Source organism: Hemitrygon akajei, chromosome 21 (assembly GCF_048418815.1).
Source record: "Hemitrygon akajei chromosome 21, sHemAka1.3, whole genome shotgun sequence".
Taxonomy (NCBI): Eukaryota; Metazoa; Chordata; class Chondrichthyes; order Myliobatiformes; family Dasyatidae; genus Hemitrygon; species Hemitrygon akajei.
In genome coordinates this window covers 11,245,811-11,264,376 of record NC_133144.1, presented here as the reverse complement: position 1 = coordinate 11,264,376, position 18,566 = coordinate 11,245,811, and the positions used below count along the sequence as shown (strand labels likewise).

The 18,566-nt window shown below is 41.3% G+C and overlaps 1 protein-coding gene across 8 annotated transcripts in view; it reads right to left on the bottom strand.

The window, feature by feature from the left end:
* ppip5k1a (diphosphoinositol pentakisphosphate kinase 1a) overlaps window positions 1–18,566 on the bottom strand; it is a 251,625-nt gene that overhangs the window by 83,642 nt on the left and 149,417 nt on the right. For all 8 annotated transcript variants that reach the window (XM_073024800.1, XM_073024802.1, XM_073024804.1 and 5 more), the window contains 3 exons: window positions 17,908–18,024; window positions 16,621–16,788; window positions 3,523–3,616 (listed from right to left, as the gene is read on the bottom strand). In XM_073024800.1, the coding sequence (XP_072880901.1) occupies window positions 3,523–3,616; window positions 16,621–16,788; window positions 17,908–18,024 (379 nt within the window). The remainder of the gene's footprint in view (window positions 1–3,522; window positions 3,617–16,620; window positions 16,789–17,907; window positions 18,025–18,566) is intronic.

Sequence of the window (18,566 nt, the reverse complement as noted above, 5' to 3'; positions counted from 1 at the left end):
ACCAGAGGTCCCAGTGTGTTAGACCACTGCTATAGTATGATAAGTAATGCTTACTGCTCCTTTCTGAGACCGCACTTTGGCAAATCGGACCATTTGGCTGTACTCCCACAACTGACATACAGACAGAGCCTAAGATACAAGGCTCCGGAGATCAAGACAACTAAGAGGTGGTCATGGGAGGCAGAGGACTGGGTCACGTTCAAGAACTCAACCGAGTACCTGAATGACTACACCAGGGTCATTACAGACCTTATTAAAACAGCTGTAGATGAGTGTGTCCCCACAAAAAGGCTCAGGGTCTACCCCAATCAGATGTCCTGAATGAACCAGGAAATCCGAAATTTGCTGAGAGCCAGATCAGAGGCATTCAGCTCTGGAGATCAAGAATGCTACAAGAGGTGTAGGTTTGATCTCTGGAAAGCCATCTCTTGGGCAAAGTGGAGATTCCAGACTAGACTGGAATCAAGGACAGATGCTCGACAGATGTGGAGCATCTTGGAATCAAGGACAGCAGAGCTTCACTTCCAGATGAGCTCTATGCTCACTTTGAACACTAGAACTGGGAGGAACCATCACACATCCCCATGTATCCCAATGATCCTTGCGTCTCAACATCTGAAGATGACGTGGGATTGCCTTCAAGGGAGTGAATCCAAGGAAAGCATTCAGTCTGGACAGAGTACCTGGCTGGGTATTTAAGACCTGTGCTGACTAACTGGTTGGTGTGTTCATGGATATCTTCAACCTCTCAATTCAGCAGTGTGTGGTACCCACCTGCTTCAAGCAGGCTTTCAGTCATACTGGTACCCAAGAAGAGTCTAAATGACTATCTCCCACTGGCACATACATCCACAGTGATGAAGTGTTTTGAGAGGCTGGTGTTGAACCATATCAGCTCCTGCCTGAGTGGTGACCTGGATCCACTCCAATTTGCCTACAGGAGCAACAGGTCCACAGCAGATGCCATCTCATTGGCTCTTCATACAACACTGAAACATCTGGACAGTAAAGATGTATACATCAGGATGTTCTTTATCAATTACAGCTCAGCATTTCATACCATCATCTCCTAAAAACTAATCAGCAAACTCCAAGACCCTCAATACCCCCTTGTGCAATTAGATCCTGCATTTCCTCACTTGCAGACCCCAGTCAGTTCAGATTGGCAACAACATCTCCTCCACATTCTCTATCAGCACAGATGCACCACAGGGATGTGTGCTTAGCCCCCTGCTCAACTCACTTTACACCCATGACTGTGTTGCTAAGTACATCTCCAATACCATATCCAAGTTTGCGAATGACACCACTATTGAGGGCCGTATCAAAGCTGATGATAAATCAGCATACAGGAGGGAGATTGAAAATTTGTCTGAGTGGTATCATAACAACAACTTCTCACTCAAAGTCAACAAGTTCAAGGAACTGATTGTAGACTTCAGGAGAGGGAAACCAGAGGTCCATGAGCCAGTCCTCAGAGGATCAGAAGTGCAACTTTAAATTTCTGGATGTCACTATCTCAGAGGACCTGTCCTGTACCCATCATTAAATATAATTGCAAAGGAAGCATGACAGCTCCTCTACTTCCTTAGGAATCTGCAGAGCTTCAGCATGTCATCAAAAACCTTGACAAACTTCTATAGATGTGTGGTTGAAAGTGTATTGACCGGCCGTAGTACGGCCTGGTATAGGAATACCAATGCCTTTGAGCAGAAAATCCTACAATAGTTTGGCCCAGTACATTACGGGTAAAGCCCTCCCAAGCACTGAGTACATCTACATAAAATGCTGTTGTAGGAAAACAGCTTCCACCATCAAAGATCCTCACCACCCAGGCCAAACTCTTTTCTTGCTTCTGCCATCAGGTAGAAGGTATAGGTGCTTCAGGACTTGTACTACCAGATTCAAGAACAGTCACTACCCCTCAACCATCAGGCTCTTGAACAAAAGAGGATAACTACATTTATCGATTGAGATGTTCCCACAACCAATGATCTCACTTTAAGGACTCATTATACTGTTACTTCATGCTCTCATTATTTACTGCTATTTATTTACATTTGCACTTGCAGTTTGTTGTTTTCTATGCTCTTGCTCTTTCATTGATCCTGTTTATAATTACTGTTCTATAGATTTGCTGAATATGCCCACAGAGAATGAATCTCAGGGTTGTATGGGGTGACATGCATGTACTCTTGACAATAAATTTTACTTTGAACCTTGCTCTTGGTTTAGGTGGATGGACTCAAATTCCTCCACTCCGACTTTTCTCTGCTCTGCTCACTCCAGCTCTGTCTCGAACATACCTCAACCTCACTCGGACTCTGCTTCACAACCACACACTTTGATCCAAGTCAGCCTTGCCTTCGCTCACCTCTTCATTGTTTGCAGTGATAGTTTACCACAATTTTCCACAAAAAAGTGTTATTAATAAAATATTTAGTTGCATTTCTTGCTTTAGGAACTGACAGCAAGCTGTCGCCCCTCTTCAGTAGCACCATCTTGAACTGGAACAACAGAGACACAAGAGTCTGCAGATGCTGGAAATCTTGAGGAACATACACAAAATGTTGGAGGAACTCAGCAAGTCAGGCAGCATCTATGGAGGGAAATAAACAATCGATGTTCCAGGTCCTAAGACCCAGACCTTCTGAGTGGGAAGCTGGTGGATGGAGGTGGAGTGGGATAAAGATGGGTAAAGAGTGGCTGGGGGTGTGGAGGATGAGAAGGGCGACAAAAAATGGGAGGATCAGATGTTCAGACGGAGAAGGGAAAGGGGTCAGGTGGAGGTCAGGTGAAAGATGGGGAAATAGAAGGAAACAGTATTACAAGAATGAATACTGGTTAACCCCAACCTGTGAGGTGCACTCTCTATCCCACATTGTTTCAATTGCTATACAAGGTATCCTGACTGATGGTCTAGTATCAAATTGCACCCAATTACTGATGAGCCCACATTCACCAGGAATCAGAAAGGTTTAACTCATTTATAGACATAAAACTTTAAGTCTAGATTCTACATTTACACACCTGGAGTCAAAAAATAATCCCAGAATCTTTATTTCCCTGACACTCAGTTCCTAGAAATGCTGTCCTGAAAGTTGCGGTATATTTAAAAAAATAACTGCTTTGCTAGACTTTGAGAACCAAATACCATCAGTCACTTCAGGCTCCAAAGGAACTCAATGTCTAATTGCATGATGAAAAAAAAACTACCACTTCTGCCTGAATTTTGAAACTTTCTGCTCTGCCAGTCTACTCATTGAAAGATTTTCCTAATCTCACTGTTCTTTTAAAAATCTTCCAAAATATGAATATTTATACAAATCCTCCTCTTAATCTTGCTCTAATAAAAGCTATACTATTCTTAACTCTCCGAGGTACCATCTTATTAAAATTATCCTCATGCTTCCAATGGCCTTGGAATTATTCCTACAGGGCATAAAAATTTGGAACCACATACTAACTATAACCAAGTCAATCATTATTTCCTAGAGGTTTCAGAAAATCATCATCTCTTACCCAGTCCACTCTGTTTCACATCAGACATCTGCCTGGAATATGGTGGGACCAAGAGCCGGTATCCAGTGTACTTGGTGGAACTTTCCGAAAGTACCTATCAACAAAGAGAGGCATTAATAAAAAGGAAAAGTGGGAATTTCAGGTCTTCACTGATTGCTGATCTGAGAAGACCTGCTTTGCCAAACTGCTCTGCTGCAAACAAAGCAAAAGAAACACCACGAGGTACAATCACAGACACAGTCGCTACAGTCAGGAAAGTAATTATTTTGCACTGGAGGACTATCGGTGATCATGGAGAAAACAGTTGTCTGCACCCCAAGATGTACAGTATACAGTATCACAGACACAGCAACCTTGCCAACTAACAAAAACGCGCTCATTAACGCTCATATTACATTAAGCCTTTTTCACCAAGCAACCTCTACTGAGGTGCTGTTCCCACTTTGACTTAGTTACAAGCAATCTACATTTCACGTTAAAGTATTGCAACAGGAAAGACCCCTGGGTGCCACATCAGATTGTCACAAATGAATGGGGAAGTGCTCTACAAAGTTACTGTAGAAGGACATCACTGGCGTTGTCGCATCAACCAGATGCAGCCACATGCTCCCGAAGGCACAACAAGTTCGTCGCGCAGATCATCAAACACAGAGTTGAACCTTCATCTCCTCCTGGAAGGATTCAATTTACCCCTACTGAACCAGCCACCAGCACAGCCGAAGGCAACATCACGACAAGAGAGTGACAGTCTGCAACCATGAAGAGGGACTGATCGTAAGCTAGCGTAAGCCAGTTGTTCCAATCCAAATCAAGCTTCAGCTCAAATCCTACAGATAAACATCTTCAAGAGGGAGGTGTTGCGGCAAGCTAAAACAACCAAAGCCAGGTCAGCTGACAACCAATCCCAGGCTGACTTCCACTGCTTGGTCGTTGTTCCTTGAACATCTTGAATGTTCTTTGGGTAAACTACTTAAATAGCTGTACTTCAGGACTAATAGTTTTGAGATTTTTGTTTTTTGTTGAGTTTTGGCGTTGTTCTATCTTCTGGCTCCAGGCCTCATCAGTAGTTATAAGTGAGCGAACACAATAGAGATACTCGACAAAAATGTATACCCCATCTCATCCAAATTGCCACCAAGGAAAACTGGGCTAGGGACATTCCAAGCTGAAACTACACAAGCTTCCAACAAGTTGATTCCTGCATCCCCTTGACTTTTATACAGTGTTTAAATAGAACTAATACCAGTACTCAATATTTTCTTTGAATCTCTTTAAGTAATTCCTTTCAAGTTATAATCTTTAGACATACAAATCTTTTGCATTCCACAATTTTTCCAATATACAGAATCTCTGAAAATGTGGTGCAATTTTGGAGTTTCCTCCATCTCTGGAATAGTTCTGCTGACAACTACAACACAAGTATCTACCCACAACATGAGAGATTGGTTATGCATGTGTTTTTCGAAAAAAAAACAGGGCAAATCCAATCCAGCTAATTACTTTCAAATTGGTCTACTCATTATCAGCGAAGTAATGCAAGGGCCAAGCAGCCGCAGTTAATAACCCATCAGTAGTACGGATTTCACCAGGGCCACACATTCCAAACTACACGGCTTTGCTCCAAATGAGAACCAAAGAGCAGAAAGCCAGACATTTGAGTGTGATATCAAAGCACCCTGGTAAAAGTGAAGTCAATGAGCATCAAAGGATTAACATGTTAATGACTGGTCTTATACCTCACACAAAGAGGGATGGCTGTGGTCTTTGGAAGCCAGACATTCCAATCAAGGACATTGCTGCAATAATCACTCAGTGCTGTATCCTATTATCTATTCGAATGCCCTGCTGCCCTACCCCCAATGCATTCCCCAACTCACAGACACATTTTCATTTTGCACTGGCCGTTTTTCATCTTTTATTGCTGCGGTTTCACATATTTATCCTACTGTTTGTTTTATTGAAATGGTGTCAGAAACATTATACAGTCTTATATAAACATGCAGCTCACACTTACTGTCAACCTGTCAATCTTCAGGCTATGTTATTCAGAGACTTGTACTAATATTATTTGTGACTATGTGTGCTGCATTTTGCACCTTAGCCCCAGAGGAACTGTTTAATTTAGCTTTATACATGTGTATGGTTGACGGAGAATAAACAAACTTGAAAAATCACTAGATCATGACTATTTCCAACAATAGCAAGTCTAATCACAGACTCCTCACATTCAAAGGCATCAAAAGCACCAGGTCTTTACAACCACTGATCAGAAACTCAAGTTGACAAATACATACATACAATGCAGGTCAGAGCCAAAGAATCCTTTTGTGACTTGCCACCTGACACTAAAAAGACTTTCCATCATCTACAAAGCACAAATAGGAATGTGATAGAATATTCTCCACTTCAACTCCAACAACTCTCAAGAAAGGTGATGTTATCCAGGACGAAGCAACCCACTTAAATGGTGCTCCATCTGCCACCATAAACATGTATTGTATACACAAGCACACAGTTCCTGTAGTGAGTACTGGCTACAAAATTAATCACAATTACTCACCTAGCCTACTTTAAATACACCTTCCCAATTTACAACTTCTACCACCGTGACAAACAAGACCATCAGACATAGGAGCAGAATCAGGCCATTCAGCCCATCAAGTATACCCCACTATTCATAATGGCTGTTTTATTTTTCCTCCCAACCCCATTCACCTGCCTTCTTCCCATAGCCGTTGACACCCTTAATAAGCAAGAACCTATCAGTCTGTGCTTTAAATTACCCAATGACTTGGCACCCACAGCCATTTGTGGTAATGAATTCCACAGGTTCACCAACCACTCATACTAGTTCCTGCTCATCTTGATTCCAAAAGGATGTTCTTGTATTCTGAGGCTGTGTCCTCTGGTCCTAGACTCCCCCACTATAGGAAACATCCTTCACATCTACTCTATCTAGGCCTTTCAACATTTGATAGGTTTCAATGAGATTACCCCCTCATTCTTCTAAACTTCAATGAGAACAGGCCCAGAGCCAAACACTCCTCATAAGTTGACTTTTTTATTTCCAGGACCAGCCAAGGAAAGCAGTCACAACAGAACACCTCTGTATCAGAAATCAGTCAGTGGTCCTTCACCACCACTGTATACGAGACCTGGAGCATCTATTCTGCCTGTAAAAGCACCTTCACCAGAAGGACAAAAGCAGTTCAAGGAGATGACTCACTACTACCTTCGCAAGAGCATTTACGATGGGCCATAAATGCTGGCCTTGCCAATGACAAATAGATCCAGAGAAACAAAACAAAAAGTTAAATTACACATTTAAATCTTGGAGAGGGATTTATGCCCTTGATTTAATGACTTGGAGTCTTAACAGAGTTTATCTGCTACAAAGTGAGTTAGTGATGCTGGAAATAACCTTTCATCTGTCAATATCCCAAACAGATCTCTTTAAAATGTGAAGCTTTAAATTGAAATAACTGATTTTGCATTGTGATTCAACAATCTTCAACGCAATGGTCTATAATCAGGGCAAAGTACCCAGTGAATGAAAAGATACTTCAAAAACATTTATTCTAGTTGAGATGCTTTTAATAAATTAAATTCCACTAATATAACATTTTTAACTTTGCAAAAACACTCCAAGCACTTCAAGGGATATCAAAATAAATTACATGGAGATGATGTTTGGTAAAGCCTGGGTCAAATACTTGTTTAAATATAGCGTTTTTAAAAAGAGCATTTGGAAAGTGGAAAGAGAGAAGAGGTTTGGGGAAAGAAATCTGCAATTTAGAGCCTTGGCAGCTTGACACAGCTGTTCGTTCCAGAGCAATTACATCTAGGGATGAGCAGAGTCAAGAGTTTGAGGGGCAGAAAGATCACAGAGAGCTATAGGGCTAAAAGAGATTACAGAGACCGAATAGGGTGTGTCTACAGGGACTTAAATTCAAAGATGAGAATTTTTAAATAACAGCTGTAAAGTCTTCAGATGTAAAGATGGTATTACAGTTATTAGTAACATAAAAAAGCAACAAAAATTTCTAAATAAACACTCTACAGATTAGTAAAACAAATGAAAATCTAAATCAGTACACAACTCATAAGACTGTCTGCATTCCTATTTATAAGATTATTCATGTGGATTTTCATTTGACATTAAATCTAATAAGCAAAAGTTATTCTTGTTTTCTCTGGATGCAAGGGATCATTGTAGAAAGGTTGAAGAGGTAATCATCAATGGTTGCTGTGGTTATGTTACTTGACAAACGTTCCAGAGATTTGGATTGTCACTGTAAACCAAAATAGCTCACAAATCCTCTTTGCAGCAGTAGACCGTTACCCAGTATAATTTGTATGTGATTCCAGCCTTCTGAAGTCATCCAGCAAATCACCAAGAACAAAAACTAAGTTCAGCATCTGTCTAGGGTAACTAGAGATACCAATAAATACCAATCTTCCCAATGACAGACATATGCTGAAAATAAAGTTTTAAAATATTATGAAAATGGACCAAATCGATTGATCATTTGAACAGTTCACTAGTAAAATAGGAACATTGAAAAGCAGCAGGACTGCGCTATTTGAGATGTTGAACCTGCTTTGATATTCAATACAATCACAGCTGACTAGCTTATTTCAGTATTGATTTCTTACTCTCTCCCTACACCTCTTCATGCCTTTTATATCTAGAAATCCATTTCCTTCTTAAATATTAACTTGGCCTCCACAGCTTTTTGCAATGGACAACTCCACAGGTTCACCGCCCCCTGGGTAAAGAAATGGCTCCTCCTCAAAGTTCTACATGTCTTGCCCCATATACAGAACCTGTCACCCTGATTTTAGACCCCTTCCTCTTACTTCCCTCCTCCACCCTAGCCTCTGTCTGCATCCAGCCCGTCAAACTCTGCCAGAATATGTAAGTTTCAGTAAGATCTACTCTCACACTACCAGGTTCCAGTGAATTCAGCCAAATTGACCTACATCATCTCATATTACAGTTCAGGGCGTTCCGGAGATCGGAATTCAGTTCCAGTGCCATCTGTAAGGAGCTTGTATATTTTCCTGTGAGTGTGTGGGTTTCTTCCTGTTGCTCTGGAGGTCTAAAGATGTACTGGTTAGTAGGTTAATTGATCATTGTAAATTGTCCTGTGATTAGGCTTTGATTAAATAAACAAGTTGCTGGGCAGAGTAGTTCAATGGGTAAGAAGTGTCTGTTCTATGCTGCATCTCTAAATAAATCATAAAATCAGTAGATAAAGACCCTATAGTAAGTCATCTTCATTCCTGTACTCAAAACCTTTTGCACTGAAAGCAAATGTGCTATTTGCCTCAACTTCCCGCTGTACCTTCAGTCAGTACTTCTAGAGACTAGTGTAAAAGAACATCCATTAACAATCTGGACTTTCTTCATTAAATGCTACTCAGCCTTTTTATATTTTTCTCTATTAAAGCAGATAACTTTGAGTTTATCTACATTATACTGCCTACTCATTCAACTTGTCTATATTGCCCAAGGGTTACCATCATTTTGTAGTTTCACAACCAATAGCTAGCTCCAGCTTTGTGTTGTTGAAATAAATACAGATTCTGCTTTATTTATCACATGTATATGGAAACATGCAGTGTAATGTGTTGATTCCATTAACACTCTACGCACCCAAGGATGGGCTGGGGACAGCCTGCAAGTGTCAGCACCCATCCCTGTGCCAGCATAGTATGCTCCAGGTGCTCAGTAGAACACCACAGAACACAAACAACAGTAGCAAACGAGCACCCGTTCCTACCTCCCATCTACACACAAACTCCAGTCTCTAGCGTCTGGTCATCAAGCTTCAACTTCTGATCAACCATCGGTCTCCAGTCTTTGGTATCGAATACCTGACGAGGATGGGACCCTGAACTCTAGGCTCAAACTCTAAGCTTGCTGATTGACCTGTCATACCTTTTGCTCGCATTCGATTACAGGACCCACCAACCTGGGACAGCCCTTTATCCACAGATGTCCTGTGTTACCCATCCACATCGCTGCCCCTCAACTGTCGAGCTGAGGCCCAGACTCCAGAAGTCCTTTGTCACCCATCCAAGTCAATGGACTGAGCACAGAGCAGAGGCCTACTATCCAGTCTGACCTCTAAATCCCACACATCTGTCCCTAATCTCTAATCTGACTTAGCTCTCTGTCCCCAAAAGCAAACATATGAAAAGGAAAAAAAAAACAACTAAATCTGAAGCCACAATCTCGAAAAAGATTTCAGTTCAGCACCATCCTACATTCAGTTTGCCCATCCAACGGATGCTGCCCGACCTGCTGAGTTCATCCAGCCATTTTGTACGTCTTGATTTGACCACAGCATCTGCAGTGCACTTTGTGTTTATTATGCAGAGGTTTACTAGGAGGTACCAGGATGAAAGACTATTGTTAGATGGAAAGACTGGAGGTGCTGAATTTCTTCCCTCTTTAAACAGAGTCAAAGTGATAGAGCATTACAGCACAGAAGCTGGCCCCTTGGCCCACCTAGTCTGTGCCAAACTATTATTCTGCCTAGTTTCATTGACCTTCACCCTGACCATATTCCTCTATACCCTTCCCATCCGTGTTCCTATCCAAATTTCTCTTAATGTTGAAATCGAACCTGCATCCATCACACATATGCTTCAGGCTCCCCTTCATAGCCAATGCAGAGTACCCCTGAGGCTGTTCCCCTCAATAATAAGAGTACTGCTTTGAATAATGTTGGCGGTGGGGGGAAGGGGAGCTGCAGTGACCAGATCTCTGGCACTGAGCATGAGAAGGGAAGGTGGGGTGGGAAGAAGAGAACTGCAATAGTGATAGGGGATTCCATTGTTAGAGAAGACACAAGATTCTATGGACATGAAAAAGACACCTGGATCCTATGTGGCCTCCCAGGTGCCAGGGTCAGAGACATCTCTGATTGGGTCCACAGCATTCTAAAGGGAGAGGGGAGCAGCCAGAAGTCTTAGTACATACTGACGTCAATGACACAGGTAGGACAAGGAAGTCCTGAAGAGAGAATTTAGGGAGCGAAGTAGAAAGCTGAAAAGCAGGACCTCCAGGTTAGTGATCTCTGGATTGCTGCCTGTGCCACGTGCCAGGAAGGATAAGAATAGGATGATTTGGCAGATGAATACATGGCTGAGGAACTGGTGCAGGGGCCGAGGTTTCAGATTTCTAGATCATTGGGATCTCTTCTGGGAAAGGTAGAGTAGAATCCTTGTGGATAGAGTTAAAAAAACTGCAAGGTGAAAAGACGCTAATGGGATATTACACTTACACACACACACACTCACACACTTCTGAACAGTAGCCAAGATGTGGGCTACACATGTCAAATGGGCAATGTTACAATTGTCATGGGGGAAGGTTGGTGCGGGATCCAAAGAGAAAGAATTTACAGTGTGCCTACAAGATGGCTTTTTAGAGAGGTTTGTGGTTGAACCCACTAGGGCAAAGGCTTTTCTGGGTTAGATGTTATGCTTTGAACCAGATTTGATTAGGGAACTTCAAGCAAAGGAACCCTTAGGAGGCAGTGATCATAAAATGATAGGCTTTACCCTACAATTTGAAAGGGAGAAGCTAAAGTCAAATGTATTATAACCATATAACAATTACAGCACAGAAACAGGCCATCTCAGCCCTTCTAGTCAATGCCAAACACTTACTCTCACCTAGTCCCACCGACCTGCACTCAGCCCATAACCCCTCCATTCCTTTCCTGTCCATATACCTATCCTTTTTTTTTAAATGACCATAACGACCCTGCCTCTACCACTTCTACTGGAAGCTCGTTCCACACAGCTACCACTCTCTGAGTAAAGAAGTTCCCCCTCGTGATATCCCTAAACTTTTGCCCCCTAACTCTCAACTCATGTCCTCTTGTTTGAATCTCCCCTACTCTCAATGGAAAATGCCTATCCACATCAACTCTATCTATCCTCCTCATAATTTTAAATACCTCTATCAAGTCCCACCTCAACCTTCTATGCTCCAAAGAATAAAGACCTAACCTGTTCAACCTTTTTCTGTAACTTAGGTGCTGAAACCCAGGTAACATTCAAGTAAATCTCCTCTGTACTCTCTATTTTGTTGACATCTTTCCTGTAATTCCGGTGATCAGAACTGTACACAATACTCTAAATTTGGCCTCACCAATGCCTTGTACAATTTTAACATTACATCCCAACTCCTATACTCAATGCTCTGATTTATAAAGGCCAGCATACCATAAGCTTTCTTCACCACCCTATCCACATGAGATTACACCTTCAGGGAACTATGCACCATTATTCCTAGATCAGTCTGTTCTACTGCATTCTTCAATGCCCTACCATTTACGATGTATGTCCTACTTGGAGTATTCCTACCAAAATGTAGCACCTCACACTTATCAGCATCAAACTCCATCTGCCATCTTTCAGCCCACTCTTCTAACTGGCCTAAATCTCTCTGCAAGCTTTGAAAACCTACTTCATCATCCACAACACCACCTATCTTAGTATCACCTGCATACTTACTAATCCAATTTATCACCCCATCATCCAGATCATTAATGTACATAACAAACAACACTGGACCCAGTACAGATCCCTGAGGCACACCACTAATCACCGGCCTCCAACCTGACAAACAGTTATCCATCACTACTCTCTGGCATCTCCCATCCAGCCACTGTTGAATCCATTTTACTACTTCAATATTAATACCTAACGATTGAACCTTCCTAACTAACCTTCCGTGTGGAACTTTGTCAAAGGCCTTACTGAAGTCCATATAGACAAGATCCACTGCTTTACCCTCGTCAATTTTCCTAGTAACCTCTTCAAAAAAAAATCAATAAGATTTGTCAAACATGGTCTTCCATGCACAAATCTATGTTGACTGTTCCTAATTAGACTATGTCTATCCAGATAATTATATATAACATCTCTAAGAATATTTTCCATTAACTTACCCACAACTGACGTCAAACTGACAGGCTGATAATTGCTAGGTTTACTCTTAGAACACTTTATTTAAACAATGGAATCACATGAGCAATATGCCAATCCTCCGGCACCGTCCCCGTTTCTAATGACATTTAAAATATTTCTGTCAGAGCCCCTACTATTTCTACACCAACTTCCTCAAGGTCCTAGGGAATATCCTGTCAGGACCCAGAGACTTATCCACTTTTATATTCTTTAAAAGCACCAGTACTTTCTTTTCTTTAATCATTATAGTTTCCATAACTTTCCTACTTGTTTCCCTTACCTTACACAATTCAATATCCTTCACCTTAGTGAATACCGAAGAAAAGAAATTGTTCAAAATCTCTCCCATCTCTTTTGGCTCCACACATAGCTGTCCACTCGGATTCTCTAAGGGACCAATTTTATCTCTCACTATCCTTTTGCTATTAATATAACTGCAGAAACCCTTTGGATTTATTTTCACCTTACTTGCCAAAGCAACCTCATAACTTTTTAGCTTTTCTAATTTCTTAAGATTCTTCTTACATTCTTTATATTCCTCGAGCACCTCATTTACTCCATGCTGCCTATATTTATTGTAGATCTCTCTCTTTTTCCGAACCAAGTTTCCAATTTCCCTTGAAAACCATGGCTCTATCAAATTTTTAACCTTTCAACATAACAGGAACATAAAGATTCTGCACCCTCAAAATTTCACCTTTAAATGACCTCCATTTCTCTATTACATCCTTCCCATAAAACAAATTGTCCCAATTCACTCCTTCACATCTCCTCAAAGTTAGCCTTTCTCCAATCAAAACTCTCAACCCTGGGTCCAGTCCTATCCTTCTCCATAATTATATTGAAACTAATGGCATTGTGATCACTGGACCCGAAGTGCTCCCCAACACATACCTCCGTCACCTGACCTATCTCATTTCCTAACAGGAGATCCAACACTGCCCCTTCTCTAGTTGGTATCTCTATGTATTGCTGCAAAAAACTATCCTGCACACATTTTACAAACTCCAAACCATCTAGCCCTTTTACAGAATGGGCTTCCCAGTCTATGTGTGGAAAATTAAAATCTCCCACAATCACAATCTTGTGCTTACTACAAATATCTGCTATCTCCTTACAAATTTGCTCCTCCAATTCTCGCTCCCCATTAAGTGGTCTATAATACACCCCTATAAATGTTACTACACCTTTCCCATTCCTCTATTCCACCCAAATAGACTCCCTAGATGAGCCCTCTAATCTATCCTGCCAAAGCACCGCTGTAATATTTTCTCTGACAAGCAATGCAACACCTCCCCCTCTTGCCCCTCCAATTCTATCACACTTGAAGCAACGAAATCCAGGAATAATTGGTTGCCAATCACACCCCTCCTGCAACCATGTTTCACTAATAGCTACAACATCATATTTCATATAATACATATACTGTATGAGTATTACAGTGGAGTAAAGGGAATTAAAGAGGCATGAGAGAAGAATGGCCAAAGTTGATTGGAAGGGAACACTAGCAGTAATGACGGCAGAACAGCAATAGCTGGAGTTTCTGGGAGAATTTCGGAAGGTGCAGGATAGATTTATCCCAAAGTAGTAGTACTCTAAAGGCAGAATAATACAACTGTGGCTGACAAGAGAAGGCAAAAACAAAATTAAAAGTAAAAAAGAGGGCTTATAATTGAGCTAAAATTAGTGGGAAGTTAGAGGACTAGGAAGCTTTTGAAAACCAACAGAAGACAATTAAAAAAGCCATAAGGAGGGAAAAGATGAAATATGAAGGTAAGCTAGCCAATAATATAAAGAGCGAAAGAGAGGCAAGAGTAGATATCGGACCACTGGAAAATAACACTGGAGAGGCAGTAATGGGGACAAGGAAATAGCGGACAAACTAATTATGTATTTTGCATCCGTGTTCACTGTGGAAGACAATTGCAGTATACCAGAAGTTTGAAAGTGTCGGGGGCAAAAGTGAAATTGTTGTTACTAGGGAGAAGCTGCTTGGGAAGCTTAAAGGTCTGAGTGTAGATAAGTCACTTAGACTTGATGGACTAAACTCCAGGGATTTGAAAGATGCAGCTGAAGAGATTGTGGATGCATTAGTAATGATCTTTCAAGAGTCACTATATTCTGGTATAGTCCCAGAGGACTAGAAACTTGCAAAGTTCACTCCACTCTTCAACAAAGGAGGAAGGCAGAAGAAGGGAAATTATAGGTCAGTTAGTCTGACCTCAGGTGGGAAGATGTTGGAGTTGATTGTTAAGAATGAGGTCTCAGGGTACTTAAGAGGCACTTGATAAAGTAGGCCAAATTCAGCATGGTTTCCTTAAGGGAATTCTATGAGGAATTAACAAGTAGGATACACAAAGGAGAATCGGTAAATATTGTGCACTTGGATTTTCCAGAAGGCCTTTGACAAAGTGCCGCATGAGGCTGCTTAAGAAGATAAAAGCCCATGGTATTACAGGGAAGACACCAGCATGGATAAAGGATTGACATGGGCAGGAAGCAAAGAGTGGGAATAAAAGGAGACATTTCTGGTTTGTTGCCAGTGCCTAGTGATAATCCCCAGGAGTCGGTGTTGGAATCGCTTCTTTTTACATCATGTGTCAATGATTTGGAAGACAGAATTGATGGCTTTGTGGCCCATTTTGCGGATGACAGGAAGATAGGTGGAGAGGCAGTTAGGGTTGAGGAAACAGAGGCTGCAGAAGGACTTAGATAGATTAGGAGAATGGGCAAAGAAGTGGCAAATGGAATACAAGGTCAGGAAGTGTATGGTCATGTACTTTGGTAGGAGGAACAAAAGTGAAGACTGTTTTCTAAATAGGCAGAAAATTCAAAAATCCAAGAATCAAAGGAACTTGGGAGTAAGAATGTAATGCTGAGGCTTTATATGGCACTGGTAAGGAGTGTTGTGAGCAGTTTTGGGCCCCTTAGGTGCTAACATTGGACAGAGTTCAGAGAAGGCTCAGGAGAATGATTCCAGGAATTAAAGGGTTATCGTATGAGGAGTGTTTTTTTTTTAAATTTTTTTATTAGTTTTTCAAAACATTTTACAAAATTAAAAACCCCAAATCCCAATGAGGAGCATTAATACAGAGCAAGGTTAAGCATACAAAAACAATATGCTACACAGGAAGAGAATTTAACAAAAAAGCACCTAAATTAAAGACAAGTGAGCTTAGTGTCCTCCCCAAACCCCACAACACAAGAAAAAAAAACAATTCCAGACCAACCACCACACAGTACAGAGAGTATAAGTCCGGACAGTCAAACTCCCAGACTGTAAATACACTTAGCAACAGAGGATAATAATGCCTACTACCAGAAAAAAAAGGGAGCTGAAAGCAAGGGACTGAAAAGAAAAAAAAACCCTAGTCAAGAGGAAGGTTATGAAAGTACTCGATAAAAGGCCCCCAGATCTTATGGAACTTTAAATCCGAATTGAGAACTGAATAATGAATTTTTTCGAGGTCCAAGCAGGCCATAATGTCGTTAAGCCATTGCGCATGAGTGGGTGGGGCAACATCTCTCCATCTAAGGAGGATCAAGCGTCTCGCCAGGAGAGATGAGGAGTGTTTGATGGCACTGGGCCGAAACTCGCTTGAATTTAGAAGAATGAGGGGGAATCTCATTGAAACCTATCAAATGCTGGAAGGTTTAGATAGAGTGGATGTGGGGAAGATGTTTCCTATAGTGGGGGGAAGTCTACGACCAGAAGGCACAGCCTCAGAATAGATGGATGTCCATTTAGAATCAAGCTGAGCAGGAACTTAATTTGTGGAACCTGTTGCACTAGGTGGCTGTAGCGGTCAGGTCAGTGCGTACACTTACAGTGGAGGTTGCTAGGTTCTTGATTAGTCAGGGTGTGAAAGGTTATGGGGAGAAGGCAAGAGAATGGGGATGAGAGGAAAAATGGATCAGTCATGATGAAAGGGTGGAGCATACTCGATAAGCCAAATGGCTTAATTCTGCTCCTATCTCTTATGGTCTAAACATTTCACCTTTCATTCTTAACCCATTATCTCTAGTTCTAGTCTGATCAAGAGAATAATTCAAAATATGCACCAAATATAAAATGGTGTGCTTTAGAGCCCACTGGTATACATTTACCTCCATGGAGCCCATTTTCCGGGCCTTGGTCAGGGCAGACTTCCTTTGGGCATAAAAGGGATCGGCTGGCTGAGGCAAGGCTGGAAGAAATCCATCCACATCATCATTCCCTCGATTCTCTGAGAGATCCTCCATGCTGCCCTGGTCAGTTTTGGAGCCGCCGTCATTCTACGGAGGTTAAAATAAAACGTAACCATCAACTCAGAAAAACTTAATTAATGACAACTGGTCAGAAGGACAGAGCTGAATAATAGGCAAGTCATGCCAGTGCCTTGCAAAATAGCTGCCAATTTCAATCATGCGAGGACAGGTACATAAACTGCTGGAATAACTTGGAGAAATATGTGGAAGGGTAAAGTGTGAATAATTGGATACCTTCAAAGAGGTCTTATGGTCTTCACGGCAGCTGCATTCATATCCAAAAATCTAAGTAAAGCTAGGATATGTCCATGATCCTTTCCACCTTGGCATTTATTTATTTATTATTGAGATACAGTGCAGAATATGCCCTTCCAGCCATGCCACCCAGCAATCCCCAATAGAACCCTCACCTAATCACTGGACAATTTACAATGACCAATTAACCTACCAACTGGTACGTCTTTGGACTGTGGCAGGAAACCGAAGCACCCGGAGAAAATCCATGCAGTCACAGGGAGAACGTATTAACTCCTTATAGCCAGCAGTGAGAGCACAAATATATTAAACAGTAAAAGAATAAGAGAACACAAGGTGTTTTATTTCAGTTATTTAATTTTAGATTTGCTTGAAAAGAATAGTTTTCAAATGTATCCGTTGTGCTAGAAGTGTAATTCTCAGGGTTAGCAACAATTGATCTTTTAAAATGATTCTTTTTCCAATGGCTGCAGGGAGATTCACTGTTTTTTCAGGAGAAATACAAAAATGAAAATCCTTCCAAAAACGTGATCAGGATCATGCAAACTTAATAAGCTTAATTAACAATACGCTAAATTGCAAACCCTATCAATTAAAAATCTATTTGATTAGATTCACAAGATGTTTAGCCTGGGCTGAAGCTCCTCCTTGATGCTATATCCCAGCAAAGGCTAACAAATGTTCCCCTGCGAGTTAACAACACTGCCAAGTCTCTAGGGCAGGAATGGAATATACAACCTTGTTACATGAAGTCTCCTAATTAGGCTGCAGCTGACAAAAAAAAATTATAAAAAGAATTTTGGACTAATGGATTCAAATAAATTCTGTGCAGAAAAGTTATATACTTTATTGTATTTCATAAATGGATTATGCTTGCCCACTGTGAATTACCTCAGCCGATGCAGGACGAAAGCCAGATCCCGTAGGGGCATTTTCATCTTCATCACAGCCTTTAGCCCCTGGACTAAAATGAAGCTCTACATGAAATCGCTCTTCAGACGAAGGGTCCTGGCAAAAAGCAGTAAGCATTGAGAAACCAACAGCTAAGTTACAAAATAGAAGACTGATCCTACAGGTAAAGCTATTAATAAAACATTAAAGATATTGGGCATTGCAGCAGAGGCCTGCAGAACAAACACAAGTTATGCTTAATCTTGATAATCACAGATTGGGCCTATCTGCAGTACTGTGGCCACCATATTCAAGGAAGGATGTGGAAAATAAAACTGTTACATTTATTTGAAGAATTATGACTTGCAGGCCCAGAAGATAGGTTTAGGCCATCCCCATGTTGGAGGAACATCACGTCATATTCAAGTTTATTGTCATTTCGACTATAAACTGCTGGTACAGTACACAGTAAAAATGAAACAACGTTGCTCCTGGACCCTGGTGCTACATGAAACAACACAAAACTACACTAGACTATGTGAGACAGCACAAGGCTACACTAGGCTATGTAAAACAACAAAACCTGCACTAGACTACAGACCTGCACAGGACTACATAAAGTGCACAAAACAGCGCAGGGCAGTACAATAATTAATAAA